This window comes from Brienomyrus brachyistius, chromosome 3, assembly GCF_023856365.1.
Source record: "Brienomyrus brachyistius isolate T26 chromosome 3, BBRACH_0.4, whole genome shotgun sequence".
Lineage (NCBI taxonomy): Eukaryota > Metazoa > Chordata > Actinopteri > Osteoglossiformes > Mormyridae > Brienomyrus > Brienomyrus brachyistius.
In genome coordinates, this window is record NC_064535.1 from 31,267,853 (window position 1) to 31,292,702 (window position 24,850).

At 40.8% G+C, this 24,850-nt stretch overlaps 1 protein-coding gene across 1 annotated transcript; it reads right to left on the reverse strand.

The window, feature by feature from the left end:
- Positions 1 to 2,582: 2,582 nt before the first annotated feature.
- On the reverse strand, positions 2,583 to 9,607 carry LOC125738056 (epiphycan-like). Its single transcript, XM_049006583.1, has 7 exons — positions 9,481 to 9,607; positions 8,390 to 8,602; positions 5,464 to 5,617; positions 5,190 to 5,348; positions 4,628 to 4,830; positions 4,225 to 4,320; positions 2,583 to 3,547 (listed from the first exon to the last, which is right to left on the reverse strand). The coding sequence occupies exons 2-7, from the start codon at positions 8,582 to 8,584 to the stop codon at positions 3,386 to 3,388; spliced, it is 969 nt and encodes a 322-aa protein (XP_048862540.1). The 5' UTR covers positions 8,585 to 8,602; positions 9,481 to 9,607; the 3' UTR covers positions 2,583 to 3,385.
- Between the last annotated feature and the right edge of the window lie 15,243 nt (positions 9,608 to 24,850).

The following is a 24,850-nucleotide window of genomic DNA, read 5'->3' on the forward strand; positions in this document are numbered from 1 at the left end:
GACCTATTAGGTCTTAATTAATATAGTGTGCGTAAACCTGTTGGAACTGTTTACGAGATGTGAGTTTGAATCTTCACTGTAATTATATTGACTACTGCGTAAAATTGACTTGTGATCATTAATGTTACATCATAATATCTGTGAAACTGTGAGTGGGACAACCACTTAAATTACAGCCGTACTTACAGAATTACAAAAGCATTTACATTTATCGCTATAGCTATGGCAATTAAGTTTAGGCTTATTATGAACTGGCTTTCATTCTCCTCACAAATTATCTGTGAGGTCATGTTAATTTTAACATGTATAAGCTCCAGAAGGTTTGCATGGCAGTAATTTATAGCTGTATCCATACAGAACATTAAATACTTGTGTAAAGGTCTTCTGCAAAAGTACTAATCGGGCTCTGTAACTGAAGCAGGGTGCTTCCCTTACACATCAGCTAGATAACACAGGAAAGACACCTGCGTAGCAAAAACCGGATGACATAAAGACAACTAAGTATAGTAGTGCAATTACAGTAAAACATTTTAGCAACTACATTGTCTACGCTGTCTTTCAAAAGCTTCAGAGAATGGTTGACTCATATTTTCCAGGAACACCTGAAAATTTGTCTCAAACGAACCTACACTGACCACCACCAGTTCACAGTCTACCATTGAGTTGTTCTATTGAAGTGATTTGCTTTGCACTGTTAGATGCTGTTTGTTTATTTGTATTTTGAGCCTTACTGGCTTTTTATCTGCCGTACTTGTATTATCTGCTTCAGTTGAATGATGCCTTGGGCATAGATGTCTGCCAAATAAGTAAATTGATAAATAAATTTCCCCAGTCTCAGACACCATTTTCTTTCAAACATCATTTAGCTGGAAAACCTGCCATTTGGGAAAATTATACTAAAAGTATAAAATAATTCATGGAACATATTGATCCACCCTTAACATATAACACTTGGTCCATCACCTTGGCAAACCTTTTCAGGTACATAAAGAAATGAATGAATGAGACTCATTGGTCCCTAAGATTTACTTATGCTGCAAAAATGGGTAAATCTGTAAATAGTTTTAAGGACCAGCCGTGCAACTGAAAATACTAATTTTATGAAGAGTGATTCTTCTGTATTGTCTAGCAAATTATTCTATCTACTGCTCTTTCAAATGTGTAGTGGAACACTGTATAAGGGAAAAATTTCTCATTTTCTGCTTATCAGCCTGAGCGCTACTGCTACAGCCTGACTGATTCTTTATGTGAGAGTTAAGAGTGGTAAGCAGGCAAGTTGGACACCTACAACCACGATAGACAGACAGACAGACAGATAGAAAATAGCATAAAATACAATACTCATCGCCCTTGGATTGAATATTGGTGCTGGTCATTATCTATATTGGTCACTGAAAGTCAGTTACACACTCATCTCTATAATATACAGTAGAAGCTAAGACATTGTCTTTGCCTGACACTAATGGTCAGTTATTCCTGTGGTATAGGTTAGATTATGTTCTCTTGACATTTGTGCTGCATTGCATGCTCATCCCTTCCATTTTCAATATGAGGTTTGTTGACAGAGACAAGTGCACAGCTTGCAAAACAGTATAATCTGTAAAGCTTCTTATATTTGAAACGCAGACGTATACTAGGAGCATCCCCCCAGGGAATGTAAATACTAATATGAGACAAACCCCGTATTCCCTGATTCATCTCCCCGCCCCTGCTGTGACAGACGCACCCAGCACTCCAGAATAAGGAAAGATCAAGAGTAAACAATTCTCCTAATAGAGTCACATCCTTGCTTCTGGATGAAAATGACTGTTTCGGTTATGATTGTCATCACTATCCCCCCTTTCCTTTGAGGAGTTCTTCTCACCCCCTTTTTCATTTTGTATTGATGCTGCCATCTCCCATAACCCCTTAGCAGCCCCTTAGGGGTTTCATTCAAGAAGGCCCAGGGCATTCTCTAAGATCACACCCACCCTGGACATCACCTGTTTGGCTTCTTACCATCAGGCGAAACCTACAGAGCCATGAAAAACACATGAAAAACAGCCTCTTCCTAAGATTTATGGCCGGACTGTGACACTCTTAATGCTGCCACTATAACGAACCACATTGAGGCAGGGGATCCAAATATAGACCAGACATAGAACCATAACCAAAAGCCAGAATCATTAAATTAAACAGGTCAGAAAGCCAGAAGGCCTATGCTGGAGTGAAGGGTAAGGTCAGCATATATGCAGAAACAGGAGAATGAAGACACACAATTTCACCAAGAAGCTATCAGGTTGGTTGAAACAAAATCTTGGTCTGGATTTGTACTTTCTACCTGAACTTTTCTACCTGTACCTGAACTTTTTACCTCTGCCTCTTATGCAGACTTTATTCTGTTAGATATACACCTTATTTGGTTATTTTGGTAGAATGACATACTTACATCTACCAGACACATTATTTAAGCACAGGTTTTCGTGACTTAAAAATGTGTAAATTACAGTGTAATGGTACTGCAACCCAGATTTTGTAAATTGTTTTATTTTTACTTAATGTAATTCAAATTACACATAACGTATTACAAATGCAACATGGACTTTTAGAGTTCAGTGTGTACAAACATTTGTCAGAAGGAGGTGAACATGAACCCACCAACGCTATATTCAAATGCAGTAAATGCTGCTGCTGTGTATGTGCAGACCTCTCTTTGTTATTGTATGAAACACTGCAGTTTGCTTCAGAATCAGCTTGGAATACAGTACATTAAACACCATCTTTATGTAAAGCATTTAATTAAATATAGCACCACTGATGATACGGAGGAAATTGATCTGTCAACTTGAGAAGTATTAGAAAAAGGTGCATCAAAATGATCATTTTAGAAATTGCTTTTATTTCTCTTATTGTACATTGCTTATGAATTACATTCATAAAATTTTGCACCCCCATGACTGGCTGCAGTTAAGATTACAGGGCCAGACATAGTTTGATTGCATGACTGAATTAATGTTTATTTGACTCTGTGCTCGTCTGCACTCTATAAGAGTGGATGGATTTATGTCTGAGTTATTGGTCTTTTTATGTGCTTATATGCGTTTGTCTATTTTAATTTTTGTGTGTGTGCTTTGTTTTTGTGTTTGCCTCTATACAGTTTCTGAAGGACGTGTTTGGAAGAATATTTATGTGTAGACTAGCGTGTGTCTTATTTGTATATACTTAGTTTATATGTTTGAGCTTGTACATTTTTCTGGGATTCTGTGCACATATGAGTGAATGAATGAATGAATGAATATGCTGCATTTGTATTGAAATGGTTTTGAATGTCTTTATATGTATGTATTATAGATGCTCACTTTTGAACATGTATGTATTTATATGTGTTCATATAGTTTTACACTAGTCACCCAATGGGAAGACGGGGCAAGCAAATGTAAGCCTGTGGGGTTTTGCTGAGGTTGATGGGGTTTCCGTCCAGTCGGATGTCCTCCAGTGCTCTGCGGACGTAGTTGCGATCCTTCAGGTTGCAGAATGTATCCTCATGTATCATCTGGATGTTGTTGTTCTGAAGGTTGAATAGGCAAATCCAGTAAGACACAAACTCTGATCACGCAGACCCTCATATACAGCTAAATTTGTGAGTGTTGGATAGCTACTAGCATTTAACTATGTTCTTGGAAACTGGAGTATGCTGAGAAAGACCAGATAAACATGGGGAGCATACTGTATGAAGCCTTGAGGTTGGGACTACAGTCATAAGCCAATGCATGTTATCATGGTCATTTAAAAATGCTATTTATCCTCCTTGGAATCCCTTCCAGGGGGCACCCCTGCCTTATGCCCTATGATTCATGGGAGAGGCTCCAGCACCCCCACCCCGCAACTACTCACGGGTACTGAAATTACTTTTACAACTAACCTTACAAGAGCTAGATACTAATTATGCTTCACATCCTGGCCTCATTAAAGTTCCACAGCCCTCACTTGCAAAGGATTTATTTTTAATTATCAATATAAAAAAAAAACAAAAAAAATCTAGTATAGTAAAATTCCAATTCATTTGCTCAGTTACTTTCTACATTTGCCTATGTTAAGGAGGGCACAGGTTGTAATCAACTATTACATGTACTTCCTTAAGAGCACAGCCTTGAGACAAATTGAGTGTAACAGAGATGCACGTAATTTATACTTCAGGAATTAACCATCAGAAACCAGCTGTGAGGTATTTGGCAGAGGGCTTACCTGCAGGTGTAAGGACCTCAGGCTGTCAGGCAGGGGCAGCGGAATGTAGTCAATGTCATTGTCAGTCAAGTAAAGGTATAACAGGTTGGGCATCTCCTACAAAAAAGCAATTTTCCACATATTACAAAGGAAGAAGTTGGTTTAAAATGCACTTATTTATTCTAGAAAGCAGAATCCCTGGAGTAACTGGGAGTCAGGGATCTTGCTCAAAGGCCCAATGGTGACATCACTCTACCAACCGAAGAATTTGAATGGGTGTCCTTTCAATTATAGGCATAGAGTCCTAACCCACTGAACCACACAAGGAAGCAATGTTTGAACGGAAAAATTACCATTGAATGTAATGTTATTGCAGAGACATTTCTGTGGAATGACTTTGCGATGTCCCTTGCTTGTGTCTCACCTTAAAGGCCTCCTTCTGGATGCCCTGGGAACCCAGCTGGTTATGGCTCACATCGATGAGAGTCATACTAGTGGGCAGTCTGGGCAGCCGGGTCACTTTGTTCTCTCGTAGTACCAGCTCCTCCAAGGCTGGTAAGGCTTTCAGTGCATCCTGATGTACCTCTGTGATTGTGTTACTGGTCAGGTCAATTCTCTTCAGTTTATCTACAGTGCAACAGGACACACAACTTAGTAGCTGTTCTTATCATTTGGATATATTTAGTATCTTACATTTGTAGTGCAGTTATAGTTTGTTTAAATAAATTAAAATAATCTTAGTCTCCCAAACCTGATCTAGAATACCGTAAATTGAGTCACAATTATTCAGTTATATGATTCATAAGTATAAGAACTATAACCATATTGAATGATGAATAAAAGATGTGTTAGTTTGCATTGATAAAACAACAATTGAGAAACAACATGGTTATTCATTATGAGAGGTTTTATTCAACGGGGGTATTAAATGAGTTAATGCCACTGGTTTGGATGCCAAGCAATGCAACTGTTCAAACGAAACATACTCATCTCTGCAAAGTCAGACTTGTGGACCTTGGAGATCTTGTTGTAACGAGCATAAAAGTGTGTGGTTTCCTTGGGTAGTGGGGGGATATTCTCTAGCTTGATATCATCACAGTAGACTGAGCCCCCAAGGCAGGTACAAAGCAGGCAGGTGGGCATGCCTGGGGTGGGAAAGAAGGAAAGGTAGGCTGAAGGGGCAATGCTGAAAACAGATGTCAGCCGGAAGAGACCCTCAAGGCATAACACTGTGCATTGAGCATTGAGTGTGCTGCAAACCTCCTTGAGCATCAGGCCCCATGAGCACTCCAGAGCCCCCGGAGCTCGGGGAAGGCACACGGGGTTGCAGGGGAAACTCTTCCTCTTCTTCCTCCAGTGAGGCTGCAGGGGAATGGTAATTGTCTTCTAAGGGAGGCAGTGTGCCAATCTCGATCTACAAATGACAAAACTGACTTTGAAATCTGACAACCCATCTTTAAATTATTCCTTAAAATGTGCAGGTTAAAATGTCCCTCCGCCCCCCCCCCTCCCCCCACACCCACCCATTGCCATCCTGTAAAATAAACTTCTTTAGATATCTAGTCTGTAAGGATTATACAAATACATAAAGTTTTATTTATTTGCAAGAAAAACAAAATACAACCCCAGGGTGAACAAATTTATCTTAATACTGATCATTTGTAGTTTGATTTAAATTCAATTAACGTGTATGATTTACTAGTCGGTTAAGGCGCTATGCAAATTCACAAATGGAAAGAAAGTTATGAATCCCTAGCAACAGCCTCTGATCTGGAGGATGCTGAAGTGTGTCTCAGAGAACTCAAGGGTAATATAAAAGGATCTGCAGGCGGCATAACAATGTGCATAAATGCACAATCAGAAAGAGACTAAAAGTAGGTCTTTGTGGGTGGCCAGGGGGAAAGAAATCTCTGCTCTCAAAAAAATTGTTTGAAATTTGTGAGAGATTCCCGGGGGTTAAAATATGACTTCTGGAACAAAAGGTCAAAGACACAAACCACGCTCAGCACAAAAAGATGCCTGTCAAGAACTTCATGCCAACTATATTGGTGGGACTATTAGGGTTTGGGCTGCCTTGTGGCTTCAGGTCTTAAAAACCTGTATTAATATTAAATTAAAATATTAATTCCACAATGTACCAGAGAATACTTGAAGCATAATGTAAAGCTATCAAAAAGTAATTCTATACTGAAAAATAGGTATTTCAATATAAGAGGAGAGAATAATTTGTAATGAAAAATTGGGGGAACTCAGCTCCATTCCTGCTAGAAATAAAATAGCCACACCCCAATAAACAAAATGTAGAACAGAAAAGAAATGTAATTCAGACCTGCCTGACAGATTGGCAAAAATTACAGAGGTCAGTGAAATCCACCTTGGGGAAAAATAATTGATTACCTCTACTGTAGACCTACACTGAACTACACTCACAACTGCATTTGTTTTGCAGACCAAAAGGGGGAGCTCATGACACACAAGAGCTTGTAGAACACATCATCAGTGCTTTGGCTGAAATTTGTGTTTCTAATGAGAGTCTTTGTCTAACTAAGAGACTCAAAGTAGCAGAATACTATGAACTCACTATGCAGAGTAAGCAACCAGAAGCTAAAGAGTGTGAATCTGTGCCTTTGAAGAGGAGAAGGTTTTCCACTCTGACTCAAGTAACTGCATAAATTTTAATATTTTAAAATCAACAATATCATGAAATGGAGTGATAATCTCCATTTTACCAACTGCCATAGGAATAGGGTCCTCATGTCTCAGATGAGTGGTTGGACGATGGGTAGATAGATAAATATGAATGTTATTTTGTGCTGGATATCAGACAGATAAAAGGCTTAAATGAATTGTGAATTATTGAATGATACAAAGCTTTGCCTTGAGAGATATGAGTTTCCACTCGGAAACAGCCAGACCTGAGGCCAATAGTCACTGTCATCACTTGTAACTATAACCTGCCCAAGAATCAAATTTGTCACAAAAACCTGCCTGTAGCAACGCTTCATATTATAATGCAGCATTATGTAATAATAAAGTGTGGCAAATATGTATTACATAATGTGTTATAACACACCATGTAACAATGCATTATGTAATACACCACACTATGTAATAACTCGACAAATTTCTAGCCTACATTAAAATTTTATAATTCAACATTAACCTATTATTATTATTATTTATTATTATTATTATTATTATAGTCAATCTATGTTCTTACCCTCACCTATGGTCATGAGCTGTGGGTAGTGACCAAAAGAATGAGGTCGCGAATACAAGCTGCTGAAATGGGTTTCCTCCCATTGACTGGGCTCTCCCTTAGAGATAGGGTGAGAAGCTCGCTCATTCGGGAGGGACTCAGAGTAGAGCCGCTGCTCCTCCGCATTGAGAGTAGCCAGATCAGGTGGCTCGGGCATCTAGTCAGAATGCCTCCTGGACGCCTCCCTGGTGAGGTGGGAGGAGGCCCCAGGGAAGACCCAGGACACGCTGGAGGGACTACGTCGGGATCCCCCCAGAGGAGCTGGATGAAGTTGCTGGGGAGAGGGAAATCTGGGTTTCCCTGCTTAGACTGCTGCCTCTGCGACCCGACCCGGAAAAGCGGTAGATAATGGATGGATGGATATTATTATTACATTGTCCAAAAAAGAGCATCAGTGTATTTTTTGTGATCTACCTGGCCAGGGTGACTTCTGTACCTCTTTGACAGAACAGCAGGCAAAAGTTCAAATAAAGAATGACCTAGAAAATAACGAGTGTGTTAAATCACTCGTTAATTTAGTTATAAAGGGTTTTGAGAATCACTCATTTATTAATGAATGATCTTAAATACGATGTAACAAACTACTTAGTGTCACAAAGTTTTCAGGAAATACACCCTCAAACATTTACCTAAACTTACTAAATCTGTCTAATGAAAATTCGTTACATTTTGTCGAGTTATTACATTATGCAGTGTTATTACAAAATGTGCTATTACACAGCCGAAAAGATTTTGGGTCAGTTTTGACCCACCCACCCCCCTTTTAACTGAATATATTGCATTTAATTTAGGAATGTGTAAAAATCAGTGCAACGGGTAGGTTGGAAAAGAAACATTTCACAAGTAATTCAGAATGCATGAAGTTACCCTGATTCAGACCATTTTTATCATAGCTGAGCCATACCAAAGTTAAGATGTGGTTCTCACCTGTGGCTCATCAATAGTCAAGCCGTCATCATAGTCTAAAATGTCTTGGTTCTCTAAGTTCAGACTGTCCAGGTCCACATCGTAGTTTGCACTGTCATAAGAGTCGAATGCCGCCTGCCGGGCATGTCTGGAAGTAACAGCCAGAGTGGCTTTCAGGGTGAAAAGCACCAGCATGACCTCCAGCAGTGTCCTCATTTTCCTGGCGTTGCGAAACTGACAAGGACAAATTTCACAAACAAAATGTCAAAATACCTAATATTTAATACTCGAATGCTTCTGGAAAAATTGATATACTTTGAACATTAGACTGTACACATAGGTGGACTTGAAACTATTCTTGAAGGTGGGGTACACTTGATAGTCAGTATATTTACCTTTACGTGAGTGACCACTACAAACTACTTATGGTGGGGGGGGATGGTATGAGGGAGAATTAAAAATCAAATGCAATTTACCCTTTAATACCAGTAACTGTTCCTACAGGTCGATACACTTCTTGTACCAACTTTATTCCAAAATTCCTTGGGAGCTTTTCGACTGCTCCCAAGTTGCAGTTCACCTCTGATGATGAGGTTATGGAAGCAGTGCAGACCTGGATTCAGGAGCAGCCAAAAAGTTTCTTCTCCCAACGAATGTAGAAGTTAGAAGAAGACTTTGTGGAGAAGTGATATAACTGTTATGTTCATTTGCTCAGAGTTACTGGCATTAAAGGGTAAGTTGTCTTTACTTTTTGATTTACCCTCATGTATTTTCAAAGGGGATGGTTTTTTTGGTAATTTTTTTTACAGTAGAGATGGAATCCACATGCACCCTATGACAACATGAGCCATGATCTTAACACTTGATGGATTGTTACTGGAGGCACCATTTCTTGCATAATGTTTACACATATTTGTTATGACTGACAAATTCTTTATAGCTTCCAACGATATTCCCAGAGTGGCCCCCTACTCCACCACACAAAGCAGGAGGGAGGAAGCAGCGGAGAAGGGTTCGTTTCTCTCTCCGCTGCCTGCCCTGCTGTGTGTCAGGAGGAGCCAATTCCGATTCCGAGCCCGGCGGTGTTCGCACCAGACATGACCACCGCTTACCTGCAGTCACCCGACTCTCATCTGCCCACAGCCACCACCGCTACACAGCAGTACATCCCTTTTCAGGGACTCGCCTGGCTCTTAAAGGGGCCAGGTCTGTTTGGGACGTCATCCCGCAGATCCCCAGAGCCCTTAAAGAGGCAACGCCCTCTAAGAAGGAGCAAACCCCAGCTGTGCCGGCAGTTCCTGTGCCTCTGCCACCACCCAAGGTCCCTACACCACCGCTGCTGCCCAATGTTCTGCCCATCATGCCTGACTTGCCGCCTTGCAGAGCTCCAGGCACGGCAGTTGACGAGCCGTCCATGGCTCCACCCACGCCTGCTGCGTTGCCGCCCTCAAAGACTCCTGCTCCTCTACCCGTTCCTGAGGTCCATGTTGCGCCACCTGCTGCTGCGCCTGAGGTCCTGGCTGTGCTGCCTGTGCCTCCGCCTGAGGCCCCTGCTACGGCTGCTGCTCTGTCCGAGGCCACTTCTGCCTCCTGCTCTGCCTGAGGTCCCGGCACCGCCTCCGCCCGATGCTCCGCTCCGCACTGTACCTAACCTGCCCGCTCCTGATGTTCCGGCTCCCACTGTGTTGCCTGTCCCTGCTCCGCCTGTCCCTGCTCTGCCTGCTCCTGCAGCTCCGCCTGAGGCCCCGGCTCTGCCCGCGCCTGATTGTCCAGCCCAGGCTCCACTCAAGGTTCCTCTGCCTCCACCGCCTGCTTCACCCGTCCTAGCTCCTGCGACACCAGTTCCAGTCCCTGAGGAGGTCCCGAACTGTTGGATTACTGCTCCTTTCCCCTTGGAAGAGAAGGAGCTCGAATGGGACCCCTCGGGGACCTCCCTGTTTTCCCCCATCCTTTCCCTTTCTGGTCCCTGGTTTCATCCCTCCTGTCTCTGCTCCTCGTCCCTCTGTGTCTCCCTTGTTCACTCCTGGCCCTTTCCTTTCGCCTACTGGTGTTTCCCCAGTGTCTTCTTTTCTGGTTTTTCTGTCTGGGTTTCCCGTTCTGTGTCAGATTCTGTCCTGGTTGTTACCCTTGTGCCTATTTTGTTTGTCTGTCCTGTTCCCGGTCCCTCGTTGATGTTCTTGGTCTTGTTTTCCAGGTCCCATGTTCCCAGACTTGTCTCGTCCTTTGCCTCCCCTGAGGTACGTCCGGAGTGCGTGCCTTTGAGGTGGGGTTCTGTTATGACTTGCTCGTATTTAGTCCGCGTTCAAGTCTTTTTCCCCAGTCCGGTAATTGACATTGTTTTACTGTGTAGTCTCTGTCTGTAATAAAACCCTGTTTTCTGGACCACCATGTGCCCAATCCTGCTTCCCCGCTCACTGCTCGTTCGTCCCTACACATGGTTACGACACATAATGTATTCATTAAGTATTCAGAAATCATTCATAAACATCATGCATGTATACCTTTACATCCTAACATCCCTTAACAGCTGTAATATACATTAATAACAAACATTATATAATAATAATATCAAACATTATAATTGCATAATCATGTAATGTTTGTTATTAATGTATATTAAAGCTGTTAAGGAATGTCAAGATATTAAAGTGTACTTGCATGCTTCTTTTGAATGTTGTATGAATGCATTATGAAGGTAGACTGAATGCTCTATAAATGCATAATGAATGCATTATGAAGGTGCACTTAATGTAAAGTTTTACCAAATAAACTAAGGCTTGCATGTGCAGCTTTTTAGCATGGTTTGCCCTTTTAATAATCTTCGCTCTGGCCGTGGTGAATTGAGCTCATTGTGATGCCGGTGGACATGCTGAATCATGTTCGTTGTGCTATTTGTGTATGTTATCACTCATATAAAATGTTTGCATGCAGTTTTTGTCTTGTCTGTAAATTTCTCACCATTTTCGTTTGTGTTTACCGGAAAGCTAAAATGCTTCCACACCGCCAATTTAAGATCGAGGGGTGTGTCCTCAATTTAATATTCGCTCGCTATCTTGCGTTCGGTCAAAACCAACCAAACATACAACGTTGATGTGCATACGCAGTGACATCTGACATTGAACTGACGTCGTGAAATCAAATGTAATATTACACCAGTTTTTCTAAGTAAAGTACCGTGAAGTACTCCTAAAGTAGCGATTCATTTTCTACATCAGCCGGTTTAAATCATCATATATTTACATTGATTGTTAACCGATTCGCGATTCATCATCACATGCCTAGTCATCATTATTGAAAATATTGGGCCACAATTCTGTCGCTAGCATAACATCGTCTCTAGCATTTCCGCATCGCCTACAGTATACAAAAAAGTGCTGCTTGCAAGAAATTTCAAAGCAATGCATAATGTCTGTGTGGTTGTGAGAGGCCAACTTCGCCTAGTTTGACTATGAATATAAGTTGCTAATAAATCTTTGAGGTACAATATTCCCCCTCAGCTAAAGCAGTATGTTTTGAAAAGAGTATCCTTTATTCCAAATGCAATAAAGGATCTTGCAGATTACACAAAACCCTCTCTATATCACATTCTTTTCTTATAATTTGCACATTGATATCAACCGCTGTGAGGCAGCAATGCTAACCACTGCTCCACCATGTTGACGAAGCCATGACTGAATGAATTCCATGCACGAACACTGATTAAGTGTGTGAGCTAATCCTTGTTTACGTAGAACAAACCTGCTCCAAGGTTTGAGGATTTGGATGTGTTGCTATTACAACATATCCAGCAAGAGTTTTGAAAAACCGACAGATCCAGGATCATGCCAAATCGTCAACAATTATATCCGGCTAAACAGTAAAAATCACTTAAAAGCACCTGATCAAAAACACAGGGCATTTCTAGTAACCGGTAAGGCTCTTCTGTAGCTCAGATGACCATGATTTCCATTTTGATCACCACTTGGCACAGCTTCTCCTCCCTGAGCTCCTGCTCTCTCAGACACTGCCAGACTAGATCACACCCTCCTAAGACCAGGTCAGGTCGCATCAGGCAGAATCCATGTATGAAAAACACCCCCATGGCAATGAATAATGCATCATTTACATTTGAATATGCTAATCTGGTTAATATGAAATATATAGAATAGTAATTCAATCAGAACTGTATATACCCAATATCATGGCTAGCATAGGGGTCATATAATAACCATAGCTAAAAGGAGAAATATCCTTTTAATTTTGTTTGACGCTTAAAACATTATGGTTACATTTGTGATTTGTACTTCTTCATTTGTTTATTATTTATTTATTGTTCAAATAAAAAATTTGTAATGGATACAGTAATATAATGGATTCAGGCAAGGGTGTGTTCAGGAGATTGGGGTTGGGGGGGGGGGGCAAAAAGAAGATTCTGCTTAAGGCCTCAGTTTCGCTAGGGCCAGCACTACCTCTAGAGTAGGGGTATTCAATTAAAATTTAAAGAGATCCAGTTAGACAAAATGTCTTGAAGCAAAGGTCCGGAAGATCATAATGTCTAACTATTTAGTGTGATATATGTTTAAGTACATTGCACGTAATCAATACCTGATTGTCAAATCAAATTAATTCAGTACAATTCAAAAACTTTTTGACAATATTTATTGTCACGTAACATAGAACTGAACATGTATGTATGACTGCCGATATTTATAATGTTGAGTGGTATCACATGGGATGGCTTAACTTGCATGCAATTGGCCTGTGCATTCTTCCATCACCGCTCACCCATCAAGAAAACAATTGGACCGTATGTAATCCTTACAGCAGCAGAGTTACTGTCACCCCAAAAAGCCGTAAAACTGTAATACAGTCTGTTTATGTAATATATTTTAGTGTTCATGGGTTTTGGAATTGGTTTCGATAATCCCACACCGGTAATAAAATTTATGTCTCGCTTTAATATGAGTATATACAAACTTATCACTTTAATCGATATTACAGTAGGATATCGGCGGTCTTATTATTTTGAAAAGATATAAAACATGGCCTTATGTGTTTCTCATATTTGTTGTATATTTGTCGGAGTAACAACGCAAACGGGATGACAAGCCATTTCAGGCAAAAACATTGCATTTTACTTTTCATTTCAAATAAAACGCGAGGTTACCACCTTCAGCCAGCTGACTGGAGTATGATTTCCAGTTCGAGATGTCTGCACACATATGTAACAATTTTTACCTTGTAAATAGTCTGCTTTTGTATTTAACTGTGTCTGCATGAGTCTGAAAGCGTGACTGTCATGCCAAACGCTTGATTTGGCAACCCTGAAAACGTACATTTTGTATTTCATCTGAGCTGATTTATATAACAAATAACATTACTTAATACAGTTGTTAAAAAAGCGGAAACTTCAACGAACATGAAGTCACCAACAAACTACGTATATTTATCCAACATGTTGTATAATACATGCCGTACTTGAAACTTTTTCAGTTTTACGATTTCAGGTCAGAGCAGCCACTCTGTTAGAAACATTTCGGCTTTTTGGTTAGCTTCTCTGCTACTGTTAACACTTATGGCGCGCAAAGAAAGGGCTACATACACCGAGCTACTTCTTGCTTGGAGGTTAATTAAAGGCGTTTGACGTTCATTAGGGTGGGAAACGGCGGTTCTAGTGCTAAACCACTACCAAAAAGACTACTAAAGCTGCGTCAGTTAAAATAGAAGCGCCCCGACAGCTTTTAAATCATAACCTTCTGTTTTGGCTATCGGTCCGAGTCCGTACGGGACAGCTTCTGGGTCCGGAGCCGGACCGCGGTCTGCCTGTTAGTAACCTCCGCTCCAAACTTTTCAGCCTGCAACCCACAAAATCACAATGCTAGAAACTTGCAACCCACATTTTGGGAACTGTTATAGAGCCACGCTTGATTTATTGAACAGGACCTTCTCCAAAATTCTCAGACTCATACCTCTTCACAGGTTCATCTTTTGGTAGTTCAATTTATTCCAAATTTTGAGATGTTTACAATCAGTGGATTTCAACCAGAGAAGCCTTGGGCTGGGTTGCACCAACATGGTTTAATTTATATACTAGATTAAATCAAAATATTGCTATCATTCCTGTTGCACCAAACTGTAAACCTAGTTTAAATTTAGTTTACAATTGTGAATTTGTTTACATTTCGTCGGTATCCATCATAGCAGAGACTGCACCTAAATTAATGCTATTTTATTCATAGTTTAAACTATTTTAACTAATCCTGGGTTAAACTTAAGATTTGAAATGCATCTGATTAATTAAACACCAGTTTAAACCTAGAATTGCTAATCCTAGATGTAGGATCTTAAAACTATATTTGTGATAATTTGAGTTGGATATTGATTTGGGTTTATGGATTGAAAGTATAATGGGTCTTATGTTGCTGAAGGAGATTAGTTTGTGATTATTATTTACAATAATATATCAGATTAAGTCAAGTCAAGTTTTGGATCTTTAAGAGTATCACGTGAGAGTAGAGGTCATTAAGGAATTAGTTGGGGAAGGACAGAGCCGCACAGTTTTTTGACCTCTGTCTCTCTTAATTTTGGAAGGAACTCTGCTTCTCTTTTTTGATTTTCTAAGTATTTCAGATCTTTTCCTATACAGAAAACTTTGTGTACTGTATTGTTATTTGATTTAGTAAATAGTTTTAAGTTAAGCGAATGGCTATGCGTATTTCTTTTGTCGCCACTTCTTTTCTTTTGTCTTACGTTTTTCGATGAGAGAGCAAAGCGTCAACCTTAGGCTCCATTTTTGAATCTGGACACTACACTAGATTAAGTGTAAACCAGGATTAAATTCATCTATGTTGGTGTAACCCAGTTTTGGAGTCTCACAGATAACCCTATACAGAAACACTATTCTGGCAAACTTGAGATGAGACAGCTGGTGAGATGAGCGAGAGCTAAGGGAGGCCTGGGGTAAAGTGGAGAGGTGCAGAGACTGCTCCTCAGCCTGACAGAGAGCTATTATGAGGGGCTGTCACTTCACACTCTTGCATGTACCAAAGAAATTCCACCAGGACATGTGGACAGGAAGGCAGAAAGTTATGAATGCAGAGAAAGGTCTCACATCTGGAAGAAAAGAGGCCTCACACACACACACTAACACACACACATACACACACCTTGTCCACACATGCATTTATATATGCAAAAACATGTAAAAAACATCATTTTTGTATGCATGTGTGTGTGACTCTGTTCATTTTAATGTATAAAATATCAAACTTTCAAGTGAACTGTATTAAATAAAATTTCCCTTAATATTTGCATCAGTAAACATTTGTAAACGATTTTAAGTAATTTCACCAGGCAAGAATCAAAATATGCAATAAATTTAAATAGAAAAGGTGTAAATGAAAATACATATCAATTTCAGTTTCAAACTGAAAATATTTTAGAGCTAATCCATCAATAATCCATCACAAAGAATACATCTAAATTGTATTTCTGCTACATATATGACAATCTTCATGCAAAATTATTTATAAAAACCTCATCATCATCACCATCACGCTTTCATTTTGTATAATAAATATTTATATGGAAGAAGATCCATTTTAAAATGTTTTTAAAATAAATAAGCTGACAAATTATATCATAAATCATAATAAGAATGATATTTTAACATAAGTTAAACAAAAAAATTAGAAATACAGGAAAGACTCTGAAAGAAAATGGTGCTCACCTCTGCTGTCTGCTTTCAAATATGGCTTTCAAATGTCAGCAAGTTGTGAGTGTAGAGAAAGCATAAGGCCAATGGAGCACCGTCTGTTCAATGGTGTGTGTGTGTGTGTTTGTGTGTGTGTATGTGTGGGTGTGTGAATGCATATATATGTGTGAAAACCCATTTATTGAACAACAACTTCTACACCGGTATGACACATAAAAACTCAACCTAAATCCTCCCTACTGTTATACTACAAGTTTGAGATCATTTTCTTCTTTTCTTCTTTTATATCTCCACACACTAGATTGTGTGTTTTGAAACTGATAAACAATGGAAGGTCTGTATTGGTAGTCAAATACCCTGACCTAGTTAAATTTGCTGTGTAGTTTGAGATGCACAGATTTGCAGTCAAATGTTTTTTTTTCCATTAGACTGAACACTTCATCTTTTAGTAAAAACACTAAACATATTGATGGCAGTACAATAAATGTTGCAAGATCACGGAAACATGGGAAATTAACAGGATCACCATAAGCCACTAAACCAAACAAAACTTTGCACAACAGGTACTTGCTGGAAGTCTTGATTTGATATGGAGGTCTTGTTTTTATATAATTGTATGATATGGTTATCAATGATCCAAAATACAAGTTAGTGGTATAGTGAAATGTGTTCTGTAACAATCTGAACCGCAAAAAGTTGCAATCCCAGGGGAATGGGTCCCGCTAGACAGTTTTATCCCGCCTTCCTATTAATTAACAAATAAACATGTAGGTATCATGTCGAGGGCAAGGAAGGAGGCGAAGGCAGGCATAGGGGAAAACCAAAAGGGACTTTAATAAGAAAACTTCAATACAGGCAGGATAAAGGAAGACCACGAGGGGTCAAAATGGGGACGGAGGATGAGGCAGGAACACTAGGCACAGGGCACACAGAGGAGCACAGGCAGGTATCAACATTAATGACTGTACTGGGGATCACAGGACTCAAGGACGCTTTATACAGGGCATGTGAGGGAGCAGACGAGAGGCACCTGGGGTGATCCACATGAGGGCTGTAACAAGAGGTAAGATTAAACAAGCAACAGATGTGGCTTGTCAACACACACCAAGACAAGGACACAGACAAACAATAACATGGGACGAGAGTAGCCCACACAAAACAGGACCTGGGGAAGAAAAAGCATGATGTTACCAGGGCCAGGTAGGGGACATGAGTGGGGCAAGGAACTATATGGAGACCAGACCTAACAGGACAAGACCAAACAAAAGTAGGGAAATGGATAACGATTGGATAAGGGGGAACTAGGACCAGGACGAAAAAAATGGAACACCATAGAGACACACTGGGTATACACCAGTGCAATCATGATGCACAGACAGAAGCACCGCACTGGTACCACACATGGACAAGAAACCAAATGAGACAGGGAATGCAGGACACGACTGCCACACAGACTGACACAGGGCAGACAGGTGAAGGGTCTCCAGGGACAGACAGACAAGGCAGGAGACAAGGTGGGATAAGGCACTGGGGCAGAAACTGAGGCAGGGCAAGGTAAGAGAACGAACACAGGGGCGTTACAGGGTAAACTGAAAATGGGGCTTGGCTTTGGAAGAACGAAGATGGGAGTGGACCTTGGGGCACAAACTTAACTGAGGCAGGAGGGGACAGGATTGACCTAGGGGGTCCCCAGAAAGCAGGGGGACACGAACCCCCCCTGGGTCTCAGGAGGCCAATAGTGCCAGGTTGAGTCAAGGGGAAGGCAGGACTGGGGCCAAGAGGCACCACGGGAGCCGCAGGGCAGGAACAGGGGGGCCTGGGGGAAGAAGCTGTTCAGGTGAAATGTCTTTGTATTCAGGCTCTACTCTTGTACTCAGGGCTCTTACTCTTAGCTTTCAGGGAGACGCTGGGAGAGGGGGTGACTGACTAGGGTGAGAAAGGTCAGACTTTATTTTCTTATTTGTATTGCACATCCTTGATGAATATAGGGCTTCAGGCAGAAGGAGCTGACAGGGTGTCCACGTGGTAGTAAAAGGTAGTAAATGAAATCAGACAAAATTAAGGCCCTTGAAAGGTATTAAAAGGTAGTAAATGGAGTTTCCCTTTTGTCTATGTGTTTTAACTTCATCTAATTAAAAAATAAATAATATACATGCTAACAGGACCGGAGTCAGAATTAATAGCCTATCAGAGTGACGCTGATACCATTTCTCTTCCTTTTACCTCAGTAGAGCCAGGGTGATCTAACGTGTTAATATTAGCAGAGCCTCTGAAATTACCCAGTAGCCACTTGGTGGTGAAGAGGGGAAATGAAAGTTTACTAAAAGTTGGCTTGATAACCCGTCATTTAAAGAAAAAAAAACTCTAAATCTACCCTGGAATAGCATCACCGTAATCAAATCTCACCGGGAATCCGCCAGTCATCAACAGCGGATTCGCGTGCGAGGGTGCACTTCCCTCTTTCGTTGTTTGGTGATGCTATACGGACCGGGGCAGATGCAAACATAAGGTCAGCTACGAGCACAAACATTGCCATCACACCACCTCAACAGCAACCTAGTGCGACTAGCACCACAGTGGCTGCAGCAGACAGACAGCAGACCTTACTGTCACCAACGTCGGCTCTCAGAGCTGAAGTTCTCTGGTGCCTGAACACCGCAGTTAGCCATCATTCATACAATTCAAATGAGGGTATTGGGGACCTATTCAGAAGCATATTCACTGACTCCGATATAGCTAAAATTTTCGCATGTGGCAAGGATAAGACTGCATACATGATTCGAATTGGCATTGCTCCGCATTTTAAGAAATTACTTGTAAATAATACAGGTATTGTGTATACAGGTAAAATTGTTAAACTTTTCTCTTAAGATTTATTTTGGGACATGTTCAAACTTTTATTGTTGCTCAACAAATAAATACCAATGGTTGCCACCCATTGCTATTCCATGGACTCCATGGGTTTTTTAATCCACAGTGTTACCACGTGATGAAATAATTCACTGCTTTAGTCTGTGTGTATGAGAATATGTGTCTGTCTTAGTGTGTGTGAGTGTGTGTCACATGTCAGACATAAAATGTTATTAATGTTTATGGCTGTTGTCTAGTGTCATTTCTTTTAAGAAGTGTGAATTTGACTTTATTAGGTGGGGTTAAGGGTTATGGTTAGGATAACCCAAGGGCTAGAGGTAAGGTAAGGACAAATGAAACTCAGCTTGATACTGCAAAAAAAAAAAACAAATAATATTTTATGAAAATACTCAATAAAATCAGTTAACCATTAATTTTCCTAATATTTATGATGGGTATTAAGATTTACCCCTCTCTCCCCCCAAAAAAAGGCGGCTGCCCGATTGTTGGTAATAAAAAATATTGTGGAGGTAGTAAAAAAGGTAGTAAATTCAACTTTAGGATTCCTGCATAAACCCTGTGACAGCCAATAATCTTCTCTGCAAATTGCACATTTCGTTGCAGTCTCCACAAGTTTGATGATGCAGAGCCAAACCAAACAGAAACGGAAACTGTAAGAAAGGATTCTACAGAAATGGAGTTTGTAACAATGGGTGTAACAATGTATTCTACCTACAGCAGTAATATTCCACCAGACCAGGAGAGGGCAGACGTAATGCAATAAACACAAATACAAGCAGTGCAATGAAATCAATATACTTTTATGAACTGTTGTAAATTAAAGTGGTAATACAGCTTACTGTGGGATTCTGAAATCCTTGTCACAAAATTGTGCCCCCCCAAAAAAAAAAAAAAATTTTTTTTTTGCTGAATTGTATTAATTTCAAAATGCCATAATGTTGCTTTTGAAAAGAGTACACAGTGGTACAATGTCTGGACAATATGCAAAATTAGGCATGTAGGTACCTCTACACCTCTTCATATAACTGCTCACCATAACTACAGGAACATCTATTCTTCTACTTTTATTTTTTGTTGACCACTGCTCTAGGAAAATCAGGGCTGGCACCTATTAGAAACATTTAGTAAATTTCTTTGTGCATGGCCAGTCGATGCACACAGATGTGCACCACCACCACAACAACAACAACAATAATAATAATGGGGCGGCATGGTGGTGCAGTGGTTAGCACTGTTGCCTCACACCTCTGGGACCCGGGTTTGAGTCTCCGCCTGGGTTACATGTGTGTGGAGTTTGCATGTTCTCCCCATGTCGTCGTGGGGTTTCCTCCGGGTACTCCGGTTTCCCCCCACAGTCCAAAAACATGCTGAGGCTAATTGGAGTTGCTAAATTGCCCGTAGGAGTGCACGTGCGAGTGAATGGTGTGTGAATGTGCCCTGTGATGGGCTGGCCCCCCATCTTGCCTCGTGCCCATTGCTTCCGGGATAGGCTCCGGACCCCCCGAGACCCAGTAGGATAAGCGGTTTGGAAAGTGGATGGATGGATGGGTTCGGGTGCCATTGAGGAGAAGTTTGAGAACTGAAGTGGTGTTCATCTAGCTATCCAAGTTGATATCAGTAACTTTTTGGAGAACAGAAGACATTTCTACTAGTTCTTATTGTGTTACTCGTAATTTTCATATGTTCTTATGTAAAATTTAATTTTTTTGTTCTAAGAAAATGTGCACTTACTACCCAGATAAATAGCGTTAAACATTTCTTTTGAGAGCCTAAGACTTTTGCACAGTACTGTATGTCTAATTACAGGCATTTAAACTTCTACCAGAATCTTTTATCTTAGCCAAAACTCCCAACCAGTGCAATATGTAATTAACAATTTGTGCATAAACTTTCTTATTTAAATGTACTGTAGCAAGGCTTGGGTCTTTAGTTACTACAGCACTCATAGCCTTTTACCCACTCAGTATGAATAGCACACATGTATAAGGCAGAATGCAGGTATTTCCATAGAAACCATGTGACGTAAAGTGAGTTTCCTGTTCACATGCTGAGCGCCATCTTGGTTTGAAGCCCCTCACCCTAACCCTCCTGTGCTATACCTGCAGACTCCCCATTGCTTCCGGGATAGGCTCCGGACCCCCCGTGACCCAGTAGGATAAGCGGTTTGGAAGATGGATGGATGGATGGATGGATAATAATAATAATAATAATAATAGAGACTTTTTAATGATTCCTGTTGGCAAATTCTCTTTTCACCTCCCCCATCTTGCTCTCCATGAAAGCCACACATAACAGTGCCTAGAAAACCCCGTGTGAGGGCTTTGCTCAAGGACACATACATATCGAGGCTTGGCTTGAACTGGTAATATTCTGAGGCACAGAAGCTTAGCCCTCTGAGCTACACCCTGCCCATGTCCATCAAGCACCTCTGATGATTAAATTTATGTCACTCACCCTGTAAGCAGCTCATACGTCTCATCTGAGGTGTTTTTTAAATGGACTCAGTTCTGCTGTCTGTATTGTTCTGCATTATCACTCTGGATGGTGGTGGATGGGTGGGTGGGTTTTCCAGAAATCAATGACCATTTCCAGTTTTTTGTGTGTTCAGCTCCAAGTTATTAATATCACACCATGACATCAGTCATTAACTTCCTTACAGTAGCCATACTCCTCACCTTTCCTGATGTGACCAATCAGGTAGTGTCATCCTCAAACTTGTTTTGTGAAGTGCAGTTGGTGGTGTACAAAGAGAAAAGTAGGGGACAGACACATTCTTGTGGAAAACCAGTGCTGAGAAAGATGGGGCCTGAAATTTGGCTGCCAATCGTCACAAGCTGTTCCTGTTGGCCAGGAAGTTAAAGATCCAGTAACAGAGAAGTGGTTGGACATTGAAAGTTTTGAGCTTCTCAAATAGTAGATTAGGATTGACAGCCTTAAAGGCAGAACTGAAATCCAAAATAGAATCCAGAAAGAAGTCTGAGGGCTGTCTAGGCGTTGCAGAATGTAGTGCAGGATCATGCTGATGGCGTTATCAATAGATCTCTTTGATCTGTAACTGAACTGTATAGAGTTGAGGAGAGCTTAGGCAAGAGATTTTTTTTTTGTTTTTTTAGGAAGAAGAATTATGACTGAAGATTCTGAATAGATGCGTACTGTGCTTTGGCACAGGCACTGATTGAAGAGGTGGCAAAGAAGGAAGGGCAGTGGAACAACACTGTCAGAATGCAGCAGGTGAGATTCAGTCAGGGCCAACTGCCTTCTTTTTTGAATATGCATCTCACTTTTTAGTCAGTGGTAATGATAGAGGAGGAAGACTTTGAAAAGAGATCTGGCAGTGGTGGAGGAGGAGGCAGTCAACGTATCAATCATTATCATTATCAGTTTTGCATTGCTTGCCTAGGCCATCTTGGTCCATCTGGCCTTTTTTCCAAGCACGGAATCCAACTTATCACCAAATAATGGGTTCTGAGCTCTGCACATCCTTCACCTAATTGTCCAAAAGAAAGTCTGATGACACAGATTTAACTACAGAATGGATCTCTGAACTTTGACTGAGGTGGCTATGGTATGATGGTATGAACATCCTTGCGTCTGTTATCCATCTTTAGGTATCCCCACACCCTGGATGATCGTTAAGGGGGGGAAAAGGGAGTTTCATGGGCCCAGACACTAGGGGAAGGAGGGGTGACGTAGGGATAATGGTAGCTCTGGTTTGGAGAAGGGGGGTGCAGTCCCATTGGATATATAATTTTTGATTATATATATAAAACTGTCTGTAAAATGTGTGGAAATAATAAAGGTGCAATGGATGTGGACTATAGTTTTGCCTACACTTGCATTTCAGTTTTGGTAAACATGCAATTAAGTACATGTTAAAATATTACTTTAGACTCTTTAAGAGGAATTTAACAGTTAATGTACTCACTGCAGTGGAGTTTAAAATTCCTACACAGCTGGCCTTAACGTTTAAGTAATGTGACATCAAAAATATATACGGCAATTATAGATTTTAAACTTAATTTCCTGCCTTATGTAAGTGTCAGTCTCACTATTATCTAGTTATATGTGCACTGAAAATGCTCCACGGAAACTAAACAACTAATTACCCGCAATACTTAACTGAAGTCAGTTTGTTGGCATTTGACAATCAGAAGCTGGTGTGCGTGGCAGTGTAAAAAAATTGAGGATGAGAGGCATGCTGAGCTATCCAAACTATGGTGCAGTAAATCACAGCAAACCTCAAACTAGCACATTTCACAGATCACAGTCTGCATGAAGATTTTTCAGCTGCCTGACATCTCTGTGGTTTACCAGCAAAATGAAGGAACACTTCTAATTTTCAGTTTTCAGTTCAGCAGAATTCTATTTTTTGAGTAATGTAAAAGTAAAATATGTTAAAGACAACAACCTCCAATTAGCCCAGATAGGAAGGGGAGTTACTTAAGAACAAAAAAAATTAAAACAGACACACAAACACACACATATAATTCTGGGGGGTCCGGAGCCTATCCTATCCTATAGGGGTCAGACGCAACCAATGATAATAATTATTATTCCCAGCCATTTTCTGTACCCACTTGTCCTGTTCAGAGTTATGGGGGGTCTGCCTATTTGAGAGGCTATGGGTGCAAAGCAGGGAACAACCCAGAATGGGGCACCAACCTATTGCAGGGCACACTCATACACACCATTCGCTTACACATGCACACCTATGGGCAATTAATCTCAGCATGCTTTTGGACTGTGGGGGGAAAACTGGAGTAAATCCCACAATGACATGGGAAGATCATGAAAATTCCTTACACATGGAACCCTGGAAGACACTCGGAGGTTTGAGGCAACAGTGCTAACCACTGCACCACCATACAGCCCCAAATAAGTAATAATAATAACAGTAATAATAATCTATTGTAATTATTATCATTATGTACATGTAGGGTTGGCATTTATCCGTCCTTGCCCTTCATGTCTCTTCCCTGCTTGAGCAGCATGGGTTGCTGGCCATCCTGTACCCTCCTCTGTTTTAGTTCTATGTCCCTAGTGTGTTTCCCCTGTTCCCCAGACTGCTGCTAAGCTTAATGGGCTTGAGTGGACAGGGGGCCTGCCTCATCTATCATTTAAATATTATTAGTTTTTCCTGTGTTTGGTATTGTGTATCTTTGTCTTTGCTTTTTGTCCTTGCTTTTGATTTACCCTGCTCTGCCTGGTTTTCTATTTGCATAGTCTAATGTTCCTAGTCTTCCCCAGTACTATTACCCTTTATTGCTTGTTAGGTTACCTGGTTCCTGTTCTTTGTTAATTGGAAGTAGTTTCACCTGTTGCTTGTTGTTTCCACGTGCATCTGATTGCCTGTGTGTTAGGGATGGGCGTATCAATACTCTGGTATCAATACCCCCCGTTCGATACTTTGGACTCGATACTTTGGACTCGATACTTTTTTAAATATAGCGATACCACAAATACAAAATGTAGAATTTGCTTTCACCTCTGATAGTTTTAGGCATTTAATTTACATGAAAATCAGCCCGGGCATATTTTAGATCGTCTTCCATGTCACATGATTATGGCACCCTATTGGATGTCAAAGCCGAAGGCTCACTGCGCAGCCTCAGTCAAGCACGACCTCAATCCTCGCTTCACTGCAGCTCAGAGTGAGCTGAGAGTGGCAGCATGGGCGGTCGAGAGAGGAAACGAAGTGTATTGTGGATCCATCGTGTGGTTCTCAGTTCCATCTGTATTGATTCCAATTTGGTGCCACATGCTTTTATCTTGTAGGCCCCAGGATAGCGCCATTTCTACCAGCTATAGGCCGTGGTACGTCTGGGATATTATGCTTAAATTCTTTATTAATTATTGTTGGCTATATGCTTTATAATGTCATACCCGGCTCGTACGATCCTTGTGTGTGCCACGCCCCG